An 18,244-nucleotide genomic window follows, 5' to 3' on the forward strand; every position below is an offset into this window, starting at 1 on the left:
TGTTACAATACAATCATGTGACCAATAGAAACAGGAGAACCTGCTCAAATGGTTCTCAGGACCTTGTTGCTTTATTAGGTCCTACAACTTCAGAAAATGTACTCCCTGTTTATAAATTTTTTATATATTTGAAGATTTGGAGCTTGCACCCATAGGAAAAGCGTCCCAGGATAATAAAAAAAAAAAAAATATTAATTTATATATTTTATTTTTTATTTTTTGGGGGACAGGGCCTGAACGTGAGCATTCAACTAGTGATCACCATTTCTTAAAATAAAAGTACCAATTCTACATTAATTATACTTCTTAATATATCTTTAAAATGACCATTTTTCTTATACAGGGCTCCCATACTCCTGTATCGGCATAGATTTAAAGTACAATGCCTGGGAGCTTCAATAGTACATAGTATACAGTTAGCTCCCTCTAGTGGTGGCAGCAGGTAGATGGAATTTTCTTTTACTTCTGTCCACACGGGGTGATGAAAGACGGAGGAAAAGGAAATAGTATGTAACTCTTGTAAGAGCTGAAACATATTGCCCAAAATCTTCTGAATATGTCACAGTTTGGGCAGCTTGATAATTATTTACAGATTTGAGGAAAAAAATTCTCCACTGCAAAACACACAAAATAAATTCTCTTTAAAATGATCTTATTTTTCCAAAAATCCCAAAATTAAAAGAACATTTCAAAATGTGTTTATTTTATACAAAAAAAAATAAAAAATTGTACAGCGTTATTCTAAAGTTAAGGAAAAAAAGTCTAACGTCTTACGGTCTCAAATCACTGCAAACTGTAAAAACAGGCTTTGTATATATAAAAAGGAAAAAAAAAGAAAAAAAGAAGACAAAAAAGACATTCTCCATATTCTACAGGCATGCACATAGAACAGCCTGGGAAAATTAAACTAAAAAATAAAATAAAAAATTTACAAGAATTTTTTTTACAATTACATCCCCAACAGCCAACCTCAGGAAATACCCATCTTCTCATTGAAGAGAAGCGGCAGGTGAATGGAGACTTCTTTGCAGGGCAAAGCTCCATGAGGAAAAAATAAATTAAAAAAAAGTATAAAATTACATCATGTCAGCAAGACCAGAAAGTTTATGAAGGATGCAACTGTCAAGCTCAGAAGAGGTCCACCATACTAGAACTTTTGGAATTTTTTAACATTAGATGAGGGGGGGGGGCAGTTAAACTAAAGAAAAACTGTGGCCATACAAGATAGTCTGACCTGGATCCACCAAAGCAACTGGAAAGGATGGCCTACAGACTTTAAAACAGAAATTATGAGGTACCGGCTTGCTTTCCACAGGCGTAGTGATTGATTGACCAAAGAGAACCAGGAAACCAAGTTATAAGAGGGACAAAGTCTCTTTAAAAGGGGGCAGAATGGGTTCAAAATTAAAAAAAAGGAGCATCTCCAGCCATTGCTTTATGTCTAGGAGCAGGAAGTGGAGAACAGTGGACCACAGCAGTATGACCATTGATATTCAAAGTCAAAGAGGACCAGACATGGCTGTATTTATGGACACACTGAAGAAAAGGGTAAGGAATGTTTTCCAGAACTCACCTTCCCAACATGCTAAAATTCTTTGTGGTTTGGGTAGGATCCTTACATTTACTAGTCGAAATAGGAAGGATAGGTTTCACCATCATCGTCTGAGGACTGGGACATTATTTTGGTCATCAACGGCCACCACTACTTCCAGCGAAAATAGGACTATGTACTAACTCAGATCTAGTTTTAGAGGTCCCTATGATCCCATCAGGGCTAGAATAGCACCCTCATCAGGTATTTTTGGAATGGAAAATGCTGAAAAAAACTGGTATCAAAACAAGGCACTGAGTTATCATAAAATAATAATGGATGATAATGTCCTGCATTTGAAAGTTTAGTTGATATTACATAGATTTTATGACCGGCTAAAGCTTTCTTGTTACCCATTATCTTGGAGGTAGCCATTTTGGCAGCTGTCCCAATCTCTATGCCACTAAATATAATATTGCAAATAAGGTTCCAGTTGTGGATCTTTTATTTGCCTTCACACTTGGCCTCACACATGGGGACACTTAGGCTTGTTTCACACGGGCGTTGTGGGAAAAGGTGCAGGTGCGGGTGCGGGTGCGTTGCGGGAACATGCACGATCTTTCCACGCGAGTGCAAAACATTGTAATGAGTTTTGCACTCGCGTGAGAAAAATCGTGCATGTTTGGTATCAAAACCCGAACTTCTTCACAGAAGTTCGGGCTTGGGATCAGTGTTCTGTAGATTGTATTATTTTCCCTTATAACATGGTTATAAGGGAAAATAATAGCATTCTGAATACAGGATGCATAGTAAAATAGCGCTGGAGGGGTTAAAAAAAAATAAAATAATAATTTAACTCCACTTGTTCGCGCAATTGTGAGCAATAGGACCTTTGATGATGTCACTGCGTTCATCACATGGTCCATTACATGATCCATCATCATGGTGATGGATCATGTGATGAATGCAGTGCCAGCAAAGGTCCTATTGCTCACAGTTAAAGACAGAAGAGAAGCCGGGCTGCGCGAACAAGTGGACTAAGGGGAGTTAAAAAAAATAATTTTTAACCCCTCCAGCGCTATTGTACTATGCATTCTGTATTCAGAATGCTATTATTTTCCCTTATAACCATGTTATAAGGGGAAATAATAATGATCGGGTCTCCATCCCGATAGTCACCTAGCAACAGTGCGTGAAAAATCGCACCGCATCCGCACTTGCTTGCGATTTTCACGCAACCCCATTCACTTCTATGGGGCCTGCGTTGCGGGAAAAATGCAGAATATAGAACATGCTGCTATTTTCACGCAAACGCACAAGTGATGCGTGATAATCACCGCTTATGTGAACAGCCCCATAGAAATGAATGGGTCACGATTCAGTGCGGGTGCAATGCGTTCTACTCACGCATCGCATCCGTGCGGAATACTCGCCTGTGTGAAAGGGGCCTTACATTTCATTTTTGAGGCCAACCAAAAAGGTTCCCTTTCACAAAGCTTTTTGCTACACCTTTTTCAGACTTTTGGTACGCCCTTTCTAATACTGTCCATGTGTGGAGCAAACGATGTTGAAAATCTGGTTTTTACAAGTGAAGAGATGGCCGTCAGAGATATGTGCTACATTAGTTTCCAACAAAATAAGACAGGTCTTGCATAATTCAGGTTTCTCTCCCCAAAGACAATAGAGACAGATAATCTCATCTCATACGGCCAACCAAGTGATCGGCGAGTCGAAGATAACATTTGGCTTGGGTTGTTCGGAAGAACCTCTCCATGTTCAGAAAGAATTTGTTGTTTAGTTGCAGTACTTTAAGGCAATTTTTGAAACTACCCTTTTTGAAGAGCAGTAGAAGCGAGATGTTTAATCTGCTAGAAAAAGCTACACATATGGAAGTTAAGGCCATGGAGAAGTCAAGTCACAGTGATGGCCTACTAATATTGAGTGTGCCTCCAATATCTTACAGAAATGACACCTTCAGGGAAAGCGTTAAAGGTATGTAAAAGGTTAACGTATGGTCCATGTATGCATTTTGGGAGTCATTAAATAATTGACAAAAAAAGAAAATCTAAACATTGTTTTAAGATCGTATTAGTTAGGGCTCATATACACGACCGTGCAACGGCCAAGTCACCTACAGAGGCCTTCAAAACCATCTCCTTATGCTTAGATTTCATATGGAAGAGTCTCGTTGCTGGATGAGAAGTGCACTCTTCAAATAAATTTTTGTATCTCCTATATAGGGGCCAAGATGAACCAGACCCATAGAAATAGCAAACGCCCTTTCAGACCACGATTTACTCATTTGTCGACAAATAAGTTAGGTAGTGTAAAAACAACTTTATTTTTTATTATTTTTCACGTCCTTCAGTAGTGAGAAGCTAGAAATGTTAAAGTCCTTTTTATATTAAAAGTGAGACATCACATTAAGAAAAAAAAAAAGAGTTTGAACATTTTAATATTTTTAAAAAAAAAGATTTTCTGCCACTCAACCCAAAAAAGGCAGCAGAATGAAAACGTAGCAACGTCACACCTAAAATGATGATGTCGGCATAAATAGGCTAACCAATTGGAAGGGGATGGCAGACTGTAAACAAGATGACGATGCCGTTAGTGCACTTATACTGTTATCGAGTTAATCCAGAGACACACTGGAATGGAATTTGTCATTTCCTGGTTGGCACCCACAAAACAAATGGTGCGTGAAATAAAATCAAAATGTTGGAGAAGTGTACGGTGTAATATGTAGGTGAATTTACATTTCAAACCACAATGGCGACACATTTCTGCAATTAAAAAAAGTTGACATCCTGCCTAGATATGTAAGAGTACATTTACAGATTTGAAGTTTCTATTTTATACAAATTGGAAATATTTTTTGCTATTAAAAAACAAAAACAGTGCCAAAGTTTAGTGGTTTTTAAGCAAAACCTGCCTGGAATTTTAAAAACATTCATGCCAACCATCACGTCACATCTGTCTTTTTGAGGGTTGCACAGTAATGGAGTAACATTTTCTGGATTCAACCACACTGTTTAGAATCAGAGTATCTTCTGAAGCACTTAATACTTCAAAAAAGGTTGAAAGTGGACCTTGTGAGGACAGCACCAGGAAATTCATAGGATAGAAAAAGCATCAACTGATAGCCCTTTGCTTTTGGCACCAAATATTTGTATCCCTTGATGGCCTTGAAGATGTTTAGGGAGAGGTCCTGAAGAAACTGCAGAGCAGGTAGTCTTTCTCTTGAAGTCTCAATTGATGCAAACAGTAGTAGATCTCAATTATTGCAAAGATGGACAGACGAGAAATAATGCTTATAACCATACAGAAGTACTGGCTCTGTGGAGAGTCACTGAACAACCCTGGTAGCTGGAAGAATGAGGTCTAATTCCCTTCAAAAAATGGAAGTAATGAGAACCCATGTAGGTCCTTATATTCTGATGGGCAAAACAGAATTGAAGTTAACACTAGTTCCTGTTGGTGCATACCCAAGGAAGGCATGTTGAGCTTTTGTAACAAGTCAACTTTAGAATTCGTAGAAAGCCATCAAGTAAGAAAGAGGACCAGAGATGTAAGAAAGTTTTGGCCACCTTTACTTTGTATTCCCTTCCTTCACGATGAAGGTCCTTTGTTTCAAACTGAGGTCTCTGACTGAAGCCTCATTACAAATTTATGTGATTTTGGGTCTACAAATTCTTCTGAAAGCTTAAAGAAGGGTATCTTTTTGGTGCTGACCACCAAGCTGAAATCTTGACGCTTTAGAACAAACACAACACCATCTTTCAATCCATTGGTTACTGGTTCCTCGCTGACCAAAGTCCACTGTTTAGCCAGCCAGCGGTCTTTGTGATACTGGATAGTTGGTCCTGGACCCAAATACCTCTCGAGAAAAGCCTGTAGGAGGCAACAAAACAAAAGTCATGTAAAATGTATGGATATATTTAAATCAACCTTCTAAAAAAGAAGACCTAGTTGTTCACAATTGAGGCACTCCATAATTTAAAACATGCTGAGAAACTTTTGGGATCAGTTCTACAGATTATGCAATTTGTAAATATTATACCACTTTAACTTCCAAAACTACTCAGATGTCCTAGAACTGCCCATCAATTGCTCTCATAATGATCAGTAAGACATTAAGAACTAGACACAATGGGCAAGTACGATATATGATAACTAAAGGTTTTAGCCAAAACACACAGGGCTCCCGGGTTAGACCTGAAGTCTGAGGTTTGAATCTAATCAGGAGCATCATCTTCATGGACTTTATAGGACATCGGCTTATGTGGGCTTCTTTCTTAAGTTGTACTCCACAAAAGTAGTGCTGAAAATCTGTTCTAGCTATCAAAAACGTAAACTTTATAGCACAACAGTCCTCACCGAACCGGATGTATGCAGCTTCACCATATGGGAAGAGGAACTGCAATTGTAAACTTTTTAGAACATTTTAGATGTTCTCGATCACCTGCTCCGATCAACTTATTATTAGAAGCAGGTTTCAATCCGAACTAAAATATATGATTGAGATATTTTTGAAAAATAATAATATTTTTGATTATTTTTTGGTGTAAATGAAAAAATTGTAGTAATAAAGAGACAGGTGGACCACTTGTTGCACAGAACATAACTACAACAGACTCCTGGGGCCTACAGATTCAAGACGAGTAGACAGGTGCCCGTGACCTGTGCCAAGAAGCAGCATTAAATATTCAGTGGTTAGAAAAAAAATAAAAATTCCAAGGAAGCGAATTTCAGCATAACTGGTCGACTGAAACATAAGCTAAGTGTTTACTATCTGAGGAATGGTTGTTTTAAAAGGTCTCAGAGCTTTTCACGGCCTATTATTAAAGGCTTCGGGGTGTGATTCACACATCTGCTCAGCGTATGACAAAGACTACTGCAGAGAGCTTATAATTAAATATGAATGAAAGATGTGAATATTTAATAAAATGTGAGCGCGAGGTACAGTAAAGCCTGCCGGCACGACATCAATAGCTTTGTTATCCTACGAGAAAAATATTCTTGCGTTGTAGTTCATTCTAGTGAACACTAGGGGGCATGCTTGTATCTTCAATTTGAAGAAAATAACATATCACATTACAGAAAGAAAAAATTTACAGCTAAATAGGGACCGGGTTTAAGCCGCAGTTTAACAACTTGTCCTACACAAGCTTAACACCTCTGTGGGAACGGTTTCACAGGTCATATCTGAAGTAAATAGAGCGGCATCTGGTAACATTGGCACCAGACCCGTCCCCCGTCCCCAACGGGAAATAGGAACTACAATCAAAAATATTCATAGCTGAGGACAGATTATTGGATTTCCCATGCATTACTAGCACCTAGGAATTCAATCAGTCAAGAAAAACAAGGGGCAATTAAGTTAACAATTCAGGAGTTCAGGTTTTGAGTGTTGGACACACCACTGGTGTTCGCAATACGAAGATGCCAAACAAGTACCTCAAGTTGGATCAGATCATTAAGTTATGGGATTATTTAATTCGTTAACAGAGGTTCTGCAGTTACTACACAAGCTAAAGTAGAAAAGTTTCTTTGAGAGATGAAGCACAAGAACCTCTGGTAAGGAGGTTCCATGAAGATGCCACCAACCAAGTTTTCAATCGACATAATCGGGACATAGAAAAAGAACATAGTAGACATGATCATCAGGGATACACTGCCAACTAACCTTTGGAGTCATGTCGTGGGTAAGGCAGAATTCGAGGTGTTGCAGGATGCTGTCCATGGAGTGGTACGGCTGTTGTTTCGTTGTCCGGAGATACTTCTGCATGGCTCTGGCCATTGAGGCGAAGATAGCCTGGGCAGCCTCCCTGGGGTCCATGATCTCACGTGGGTTTTTCTGGTCCTCTTCCTGTAGCCTCTTAATGTGAGTAAAAGCTTCTTCTACGGCAACCACCAACCTAGGATGGTAGAGTTATTCACATTACAAAGCTTCCCCAAGACACATCTGAATATCATCACATGTAGAGCTCATATTTGTCATTAGCAACTCATGTATAATACTCTTGTGTTTTGGTGGTGGCTGAACTCCATGACTGCTTGTAATACCTTCATATCCGCTATGAGGAAAAACTATTGAGTTAACCATAAAAATACCAACATCTAATAGTTTGGAACTCCCAATGGTCAGAAGGATTGGACTCAACAAATAAATCTGGGACTTAAGAATTCCTAGCCAGATGCCACAATATCGAAGAATGCCTTAGAACTTCACTTGCACAAGGAGGTTACCAAAGTATCGTCATGTACAGTATTTGTAACTGGACATGGCAGAATCAGAAATTATAAAAAAATAATAAAAATAAACACTCATATTGGCCGCCTATCTTTGGGATCCATCCCAACCCCACCATCATCTGCAAATCAATTGGAAACTTAATACAAACTTTGTGAGAATTTGGCTACACCTATAACCATTATTGCCGTTCTCTCGGTAGACATCTGTCCTAAGAAACTGAGGTAACTGGAAGGCAACAAGATTAAGTTTTGAACCGCAAATTATCCTAAATTCCAGGGCTTTGCTTGTTGCCGTTGACAACTATTGTAAGTGAGAATGACATCTATCTATGCCGAGATTATCATTAAGAGGCAGATGATGACAGATGAAGCAGGTCAGCGCAGGTCTACGAGTCTACACCAATCTGGTGTAAGAAGCATAGGGCTCACCGTGGGGAGACCTTAATTCTTCACTGATCCAAGAAAGTGTGAACTACATTAAAACTTGTCACAGAAGCTCCAAACGAGGGCAAAATTAAGGTTTTACATACAGGACCAAAATGGAAACCTAGTTAATACGGTTGGAAAAAATAAATATAAAGTCCATCAAGTTCACCCAAGGGATAGGTGGGGACAAGAATTTTAGAAAAAAGGGGAGCAAGACCTAGATTTCTACACATTTTCATAAGCATTCATTTTTTTTAAACTGTCCACTGTTCCTGCTGTGACCACATCCACAGATTTACACTTCTTACAGTAAAGAATCCTTTAAGAGTACCCAAATAGCTTCAATTAACAGTCGCCACAGGTATTAATTGGAGCCATCCATATCATTCTTAGTCATCAGCTATTTGTGATCTCCAAATCTCTTTTTAAGGAAAGTACATGTCAGGTAGTCACAGCCTCACCCATGTTAGCACCGCTGTCTCTAAATGTATTACAATCCTGCAAACAAATTATCAAAGTTAAGGTTCTCATATCCAAGTATTTCCGTCCTTGGGATCCTGGACAAGGTCCATCTGGAAACAGGAACGGAACCAAGGTCATTATAAAAAGATGTTATTTGCGGCACTGTTATTACAATAGTAAAACTTGGGCTACATGGTGACACTGATCATGTAATGCAGAGCTAGCCTTAACAGGATGCCCTGCCAGTACCTTCTATTAATACCCTTCCCTTATAGTGTGCCGTATAGTGCTGAAATAATATAAATTGTGCGAATAACCATACTCTGATGAAATAATACTGTTAAACCATTAAGTTATGAGGTCCTGCAATAGAGCACCCCACCTTTACCGGTGTAAACTTATCGGATTTAGTGGTAAAGTAAACCCAAATCAATACGTGCGATTGCCGATCGCTGAGGAAGCATTGTGCTGGGACTGTGGAGATACCTTGCTTTCCTCTTCCGCACTCTCCGCTCGTGTTCGGCCTCCTCATAATAATACTCATTGTGGCTGTTGTCTCTCCTCCTGGCGGCAGCGGCTATCACTGCCCGGGACTGTCCTGTTGAGTTATTTGTCGAATTTTCTAAATAAAAAAGAAATTTTAAGTCTGAGTTAACAAAGAAGAACCATCTACAACCCCAACTGGAGAATATTAGATAAATCTTAGAAAGGAAGTGAGGACTTGATGGGAAGAATGAGACAAGAGATGGAGAACCTTGTAAGTTGTAGATGAGATCTGAGTCACCATTAACTAGGCATCTGGTCCACTGAACAACATTCAAGAAATAACTTGAAAATGGCAGCACTGCTTAACTGGCATTCACACAGGACATGCCTTGACGGTTCACCACCCTGGAGAACTTAGCTGATCAAGTATGCATTACGAAGAAAGTCACTGTGTGTAAAAAGACTAATAAGCTATAGAATGTTTTTGAAGTTCCTGTTGATGGACCACACACACACGTTATGGATCTTCTATGTAAGAACCAAGGGATTGGGAGCCAGGTAGTCGAGCATGTTACCACACTACATCCAAGATATTAACATCTCTCAAGATGGGGGAAATCTAGTTTGATACACGAGATATATGGCCTCTCAGATGTCTCAATGTTGTTCTTGTATCGTAAAAGCTTGTGGTATGCATTCCTCTAGATGGCAGCTTGAAAAACAAACAAAGGGCTCTCATAAAGTCTCTTCCCAAATATTTTTTAGTTTGCCATTATGGGGACTTTTGGACAGACAAAAATGTATGAAGGGATGCTCCATCGGTCACCATACAAGGCCCAGAACAAAAGAATGTCCACGGGTAAAATGAAATGAACCTGCTAAAGAAGAAGCCTTCTTCCACCTAGGAGGGCCAATTTACACATACTTTATTCCCGGGGAGTGTTGTCTGACATGCAAGGCTCCCTATGCCAACTGGAGGTCTGCCCAAGGAAAAACAATACCCACCTAGACTTGTGGTGGTCATGTAATTAAACTGTATATTTTCAATACTGGATAATTTTGGCAGAGCCTCTCTAATAATTTTAAGCTCAATCTTAACCTCCAAGTTCCACGGTATAATTATTGCAATGCAGTACCATCATGTTGAAGTTTATGACGACAATAATGAGCACTCGCATTACAATCCTTGAAGGGGTTAACAGAGACTTAATATAAAAAGGCAGCCTGAAGTGTCAACCTATATTTCAAGTCAGCAAAGAAACTTAATGAGGCCCCGGTGCCTGTGACAGGGAAGCTTTGAAGTTTCTGAAATTCATGGTTTGATATTCAACTCACACAGTGCCCTAAAGGGGCCAGGAGGTGGAATTCTGCAACCTCTATAATAAAAGGGAAGCCCCCCTCCTCCCAAAAGATATTCAATGCAGGGAAATCTAGAAGGTTAAGGATTTATTACTGAAGTCTAGTATTTTAGACAGTTCTGGAGGCCATAGAAGTGAAGTGGGTGGGAGCAGCTACCCCCAGTGATAGAAGACTTGTCCTAAACAAGATTTAGGGAGTTTTACTACATATTAACATCTTAGACAGAGCCTTCTGTGGCAACCATAGAAATTGTGAAACTCACATAAGCTATAGCAGGCATGGCCAACCTGCGGCTCTCCAGCTGTTGTAAAACTACAACTCCCACCATGCCCTGCTGTAGGCCGATAGCTGTAGACTGTCCGGGCATGATGGGAGTTGAAGTTTTGAAACAGCTGGAGAGCCTCAGGTTGGCCATCCCTGCGCTATAATCTAAATATTCCCATGGCTATGGGGAACCGGATCCAACGTGAAGAGTCATTTAAACCTTGCTTGGTTATTTGGCTACCAGTAAAAAGATCCAATAAATCTGGTTAAATCAGAACGTGAACTTGGACTTAGTAATGTGATCTCTAGTGTTGAGTGAACTTTGGTTTTCAAGTTCGGCGTCCAAGGTTTGGGATATCTAAGAATTCAGTTATGGATTCCGCCACCACGGACCATAAGTGATGGTCCGTGGTGGCGGAATCCATAACTAAATTCTTAGATATCCCGAACCTTGGACGTCGAACTTGAAAACCGAAGTTCGCTCGATACTAGAGATCACATAGCGGAATCCATAACAGAATTAAAGATAACCCGAACCTTGTACACCAAACTTGAAGACAGAAGTTTGCTCATCCCTAGTGATCTCTTGTAAAGCCTTAAAGGAGAACTGTCATTTTTATTTGCTAGTTTATTAGAGCTAGGCATGTATACCTGAGTTAGTCTGTCAATGATTGCCAAAAGATCTGTAATTGATGTCTCCTGTCCCTCTCCACTGCTCCCCAAAAGACTGTTGCTAGGGCTCATATATGTCTCCGGCTAGAAAGACAGAGGGGCGGTCCTTCACACTGCATGCCTGCATTAGGCTTCAGAGTGAGGAGGCGTGTCTCTCAGTAATCCAATCTGATTGGCTGGCAGGGAGCTGCTGGCTACAGCAAGTTTGTATGCGACGTGAGGGGAAGCAGTTTTGTCCTCGGAGAACTGGCAGAGGAGCCATCTTGAGAAGATCCTCATAATGTAGGATTCAAAACTCAAGGAAAACTGGTAAGTGAAGAAACTAAAGATTGCTTTATGCATAATGCTGCTGCAGCAGTAACATATGCTAAAATAGATTTTCTGAAGAAAATATGACAGTTATCCTTTAATCTGACCATACACTTGAGAAATGGTGGCCGACTACTTACTCAACCATTTCTCTTTACCCTCAGTAGTGTTGGGCGCGAATAATCGGCACTTTGAGAATTTGCGAAGATTTAGAATATAGCACTATATATTCGCATTTGCGAATATTCTAGATTTTTTTTATCTGAACCCATGATCCCTCCCTGCTTCTTGCTCGTGGGCCAATGAGAAGGCTGCAATGTCTTTGTCTGAGCTTAGCAACATCCCTAGCAACCAATAGGAAAGTTGCCTACCCCTTACTATATAAGAACCTCCCCAGCAGCCATTTTCTGCAGTTCTGAGAGAGATAGTAATGTCATTGCTGTGCTCCGCTTTGTCATTACATTAGATAGTTAGTCAGTGTAGGTTAGTTAGTGATATAGTGTAGCCGATAGGTTCTGCTGTCCATACATACATGCTACAGACAGTGCTGTGATGTCACAACAATACTTAGTGCACCAATCAGTAATATCTACTCAGACCTAATAAAATGTGAAGTTGCACATATTGCGCAAAATTATGCACATCATTAATTGCAGATTTGACCAATCGCTAATATACTGCATATAAAGTTATTGTAATGTTCTGCCGTGCCAACCATTTTCTACAGTCTCATGAAACTTCTAGCAGCTTGAAAAATGTAGCAAAAGTGAGCCGCGCCTGTATTGCACGCGCATATTACATTGCCGATTTTCAAAATCAAGAAAATAATGGCGAATTCTCGAATTTATGATGAATATTCGTGAAATATCGCAAATTCGAATATTGCCCCTATCGCTCATTACTAACTCTCAATACGCTCACGTGTTCGTAATGAGGAGAGGGGAATAAGCTACTGCTATTGGGAGAGAGTCCGAACACACCACAGATTAGGCTACTTTCACACTGGCGTTTTGGCTTTCCGTTTGTGAGACCCGTCATGGGGCTCTCACAAGCGGTCCAAAACGGATCAGTTTTCCCGTAATGCATTCTGAATGGAAAAGGATCCACTCAGAATGCATCAGTTTGCCTCCGATCAGTCTCCATTCCACTTTGGAGGCGGACACCAAAACATTGCCTGCAGCGTTTTGGTGTCCGTCTAACGAAACAGAGCCAAACGGATCCATCTTGAACGCCATTGAATGTCAATGCAGGATGGATCAGTTTTCTATTGTGTCATAGAAAACAGATCCGTCCCCATTGACTTACATTGTGTGTCAGAACGGATCCGTTTTCTATGACACAATAGAAAACGGATTCGTCCTCCATTGACTTTCAATGGTGTTCAAGACGGATCAGTCTTGGCTATGTTAAAGATAATACAAACGGATCCGTTCTGATCTGATGCAGACGGTTGTATTATCTGAACGGGTCCGTCTGTGCAGATCCATGACGGATCCGCACCAAACGAGAGTGTGAAAGAAGCCCAAGATGGTTGGCCTGTCCTGCCAAAATTGCCTGAGGGCCAAGATTAATCTTGTGTACGGTCAGCTTCAGAGGTCCATAAGAAGCTCACCAGAGGTCATCTCAAAACATCTATTGAATCATACATTTTAACAACCCAAATTAGGGTTCACACCAGCGTTGGTATCGCCACATTTCTGTTCCATTACAGGAAGGATTACAAAGCTAATGGGATTAGAGTAGATTATTACCTCCAGCAATTAACTCCACCAGAGGATCAGACTACCATAGTTTACACTATGCTGCATAGCCAGATACCAGTGGAACCCCATTGACCATAATGGGATCCAGCAGCTTTCTGACATAAATGTAGGCTTTCGGCCGGACACACCGTTGCATGCAGAGGCATTTGTTGGGCTAAAAGCTGGCATTTATGCCAGAAAGCAGTCAGATCCTATTATGGTCAGTTGGGACCCGGTGGTACCTGGTGGGATCCAGCTATGTTGGATATGGTAACTCCAGTAGCCTTTTCCTCTGCTGGAATAGACTACTAAAAGGTGCTGACACTAATTTGCAAAAGGGTCTCCTTAGATGTAAAAATCTGAGATAACTCATTTGAATCTGACCAATACACAAGCCAAATTGAGTTTTCAACAGGGAAAATACAGTTTTTCTTTCAAATTGCCAAAAAAGGAACCAAAAGATGTGGATTCACCCCCTGTATAAAGACTAACGTGTGTAGGCTACCTCACCCAGACCAGATATACCAATTCCAGAACAATGGATTGAAACCAACTGTACAGAAAACAGAGATGCAGTAAAATGCTTATGGGGTGGAGTTGTAGTAGAGAAGTCAAATACAGACCCAACCCCAATTCATCACAGAAAAAAAATATATATATATCCAAAATGTTATCCAAGACCTAAATTATCACGAACTGCAAACGACAATGTCAATGGCGACACGGGATCATATAGCACAGGTTAGAGGACATCAGGTGAAGACATTAAGGAGAAGACTGGGAGTTCTAGGGAGGAAGCAACATCTCACCCTCGAGGGAGTAGACCTTGAAGCCAGACATTTTCTTGGACAGGATGGATTTTGGCAGGTTCAGGAGAGCAGGGTTGTAGACAGGGAAGTCGTGATAATAATTTTCCAAAATCCATACAGCAACTCGTTGGATACTGCGAGAGGAAAACAAGACAGGGTAGGACCAGGTGCCAAAAATAAAACTAAAAATGTGCGTTGGGAAGGAGGAAATAAGGAGACATAAGGAGAATACGGAAGGGTCATGGGAACCAATGAGGAAAAGAAAGACACATTACAGAAAAAGCCAACGTGAACAAATATGGCTTCCACTTAAGTAGGAAATGCACCACCCTAATTTCACCTCCAGCAAGAGGTCACGTTAATCAATCCAGTGTACGAATCCCCTTATATGATTGGAGAGGAACGTAGAAAGAAGCGTCCAGAACTAGCTTATCTGGAGAGAAAACCATAGGAATCGGGTGAACATATCCATGATTCTCGTCATCTCTCTCCCCACCACCACCTCGGATTTGATGGTGGACATAAAATAAGGCTGTATATAGCTTCCTCTACATCTACCTGAGGGCAGAGGTCTTCGATATCCATTATCGACCTAGTGGGGTAATACATACCCCATAGAGACAGACTGGGAATATGCTATTAAAGTGTTTGGAATGAGGAGGCCTTTTCTTATTTTGTTCCATCCACTGTTTTACTGAATGCTGAGAACCCATGCTGGGTGTCTTCTCCAGAGGAACGCCATTGGGTGGTGAGCTAGCACACGGATCATAAAGAAGGAGAAGGGTGTAAGAAACACTTCCGTCTTGAGGTGCCTCATTTTGATTATTACTTTGCGATCTGATCTCTTCTAGGTATAACGCTGCTTCATACACCTATACAAGGAACTGCACATCTCCTTGTGATATACTAATCTTGGCAAAAATTCTTAAAACACCCATTAGGCACAACACTCTGGACCCAGAGAAAAAGTTACAAGAAAATTCATAAATTACAGGGAGCCATATACAGCGTTGTGGGTGTTTTTTTTGTGGAGGGGGGTGCATTTCCCATTAGAAAATGGAAAAACCATCAAGCTATAACTACTATTGAACTTTTTCAAATTTGTATTTTTCTACATTTTTAAATCAGTTCAGTTGGAGACATATTGACTTTAAGAATGAGAAAGCCGTGGTCTCCCTTGAGCGCATGAAGAATGACATTTGTTTTCAGGTTCATGCCGATTCGGCTTATTTTTCCTATTTACTACGAGTAGATATCTTACATTACAGCTTTGGCGGAGCTTGCAAAAAATTCTCCCTGAGGTTGCTATAGCAACCGTTTTAATAATGCAAAAAGTTTTGTCACCGATACAAATGACAGAGCACAAAAATAAACACAATCTCATCCATATCATCACTTACAGCTATGACAAATACTGCTTTTAGAGCTGTGATCGCAATGGTCTTCATAGGATCTAATTCTAGATGATTCCATATAACAGGCAGTCAGTTTTCACCATTACCGTTCAGTCAGACCCGTAAATCGCAAGGCTGAACTGACTGACATTATGCTACCGGTCAAGCATGGTTGACTATCGTAATCGAGCCTCTCCAATGTACATTTCATACTAATGGATCATTTAAAGTCAATAAACAGGTAGAAGACTAAAGGGATCGGAATTCTAGACTTGAGCACCTAAGCAGTGACATGTGCCAAAATATGCTCTCAAAGAGAACATTGCTTTCGATGACACAGAAGGTAGCGACCATACTGGAGATTTCTTAACGTTTTAGGATTTTGTTCTACATTATAATTAGTTGCTCTCCATGTGGCTTACCTTAAATGGCCAACATTGTAATGTCTGCTGGCTCCATCCGTGGACCTCACGACCTTGATGGTGAACTGAGGTTGGAGTTGTCTCAGCTCCAGCAAGACAACAGCCAAGTAGTGAACGAACAGAAGAGCATCCACAAGTGATACAGCATACTGTACTATCCCCTGGTAATTCTTCTCCGCCGTCGTCAAGATACGGACTGCGTAAAAAAGCCAATAGGACACCACCAGCAGAAATATGAGGACCATAATCAGAGCCCGGAAGACGAAAACCCGGGGGAAGAAAGCTTTGGGGCGACGGAAGAAAAGTGCCCAGCTGCCAACAAGAAGGATGAGGAGTTTGAAGGCCACTGAGATAAACAGACCCTCACAAGGCGTACCACAGTTTTCCAGATCCCACGGTAAAATTTTGGGCAACAGCATAAAGGCTATAGGGGTCAGAAATGAGATGAATGCTAAAGCTCCACCAATGATGACCCCAAAGTGCCGGGAGCAGTCCAGGTTGGCACTGTCCTCCATGTCCTTAGTAATACGTGTAATGTCATCGTGGGATATGCTGTGTTCGGAAGTCCCGGTGACAACTGTAGTCGTTTCACCCCAATTGTCATCCTGTAAACATAAATAATAAATAATAAATAAATAACAGAGTAAATTTTAGAATTTTCTTTTTTTAATCAGATAGATTCTCTGTCAATTAGATTTATGTTTTGCATTGTCTGAGTATTAGAAACAGTCTTATTTCTCATAACTGAAAGTGACTGAACAAGCCTCATCATGTCACCTGGAAGGGCGGCCAGTTACACAGCCTCCAGTGATTTCATTGTGGAGGGAGCTTGGAATAATCTAGGTAGAACTTTTCTCACCTTCACTGGCTCCAGTCTTTAGTATCACGCCTTAGTTAAATCTTACATAACGTTATCCCACGGTGTCAAACACCTAGCTTTTATAGAAGATATAAAACCTCTATTTGGGGGCAAATATTTGCCGAAATTGTCAAGGAAGATTCAACTGAACGTTTGAAATCGAGAATTTAGGGTGACCTTCACTACAGTGCATGTACAGCTGATTGTGGTAAAATGGCAACTTTAATCTTAGAAGATCTACAACGCATGCTGTCCCATTGGAAGATTTGGGGATACATTGTTTGTGCCCACCCACCCACTATAATGTAGTGTAAAATTACCCAAACCATACAGTGCTTAAATGTAACTGCCATTCTGTAGAATGCCTAAATAAGGATTCCATACTGTTGCCTAAATAACACTGCTTTACAGGCTGCCTGTCAGGCCGTGCCTCAGGCACAGCTTTGCAGGAAGCTCCGTATGAGACCTGAGAGTCTTCATAAAGGCCCAAGCCAGTCATAAGAACCGATCAGAACCCCATGATTTCACAACAGGGGCTCCAAATGGAAGGCAGAGGGAGCTGCGTTCCTCTGTATAACCTATCAAATGCCGCCATGATGGGTTAAATGACTGGGATCTGAGTTATTATACAGCCAACACCCGCCAGAATGGGATCAGGCACTAAGGGGGCACTTTATGCTGGCACACATTATGGGGGGCACTTTAGGTGCATCTACTGGGGTCGCTATATAGGGACATTTTATACTGGCACACATTATGAGGGGAAGGAAGGTAGAGGAGCACAATGGGGACATTTACTGGGGGCACTATATAGGGGGATTTTTTGGACTGACACACAAGGTCATTTTTGTACTGGTACACATTATGGGTAGTGTTGAGTTAAGGGAGCTTGGGATGCTTCATCCAAAGTCGCTTCGTTCCAAACTTCGGAATAATACTGGACAGAGATTCGTCTCCGTCCAGTATTAGAATGTATGGGCTCCGATGAGTTGAAATTATTCACGAAGTAGAGCGTGACTTCGTTGAATAACTTTGGTAGTTCATTTTTTTTTGTGGAAAACCCACAAGGTACTAGTCGGAACCGAAGCAGAGTTCGGTTTCAAGTTTTAAAGTGGTTTTCCACTTTAAAAATGTAACAAATATTACCGTAAAAAACCTTGGTAACGAACTCTGGTATCAAGGTTTTTTACAGTAATAATTAATTCCCAAAGTTATTACATAAAGTCTAGCGTGACTTCACAAAATAATAACTTC

At 40.6% G+C, this 18,244-nt stretch overlaps 1 protein-coding gene across 1 annotated transcript in view; it reads right to left on the reverse strand.

The window, feature by feature from the left end:
• Nucleotides 1–3,848: 3,848 nt before the first annotated feature.
• VANGL2 (VANGL planar cell polarity protein 2) overlaps nt 3,849–18,244 on the reverse strand; it is a 56,175-nt gene continuing 41,779 nt past the window's right edge. Inside the window, exons 5-9 of the mRNA XM_040411437.1 lie at nt 16,132–16,736; nt 14,316–14,449; nt 9,161–9,296; nt 7,218–7,449; nt 3,849–5,422 (exon numbers count right to left, since the gene is read on the reverse strand). Of these exons, the coding sequence (XP_040267371.1) occupies nt 5,162–5,422; nt 7,218–7,449; nt 9,161–9,296; nt 14,316–14,449; nt 16,132–16,736 (1,368 nt within the window). The 3' untranslated portion in view covers nt 3,849–5,161. The remainder of the gene's footprint in view (nt 5,423–7,217; nt 7,450–9,160; nt 9,297–14,315; nt 14,450–16,131; nt 16,737–18,244) is intronic.

Source organism: Bufo bufo, chromosome 11 (assembly GCF_905171765.1).
Source record: "Bufo bufo chromosome 11, aBufBuf1.1, whole genome shotgun sequence".
Lineage (NCBI taxonomy): Eukaryota > Metazoa > Chordata > Amphibia > Anura > Bufonidae > Bufo > Bufo bufo.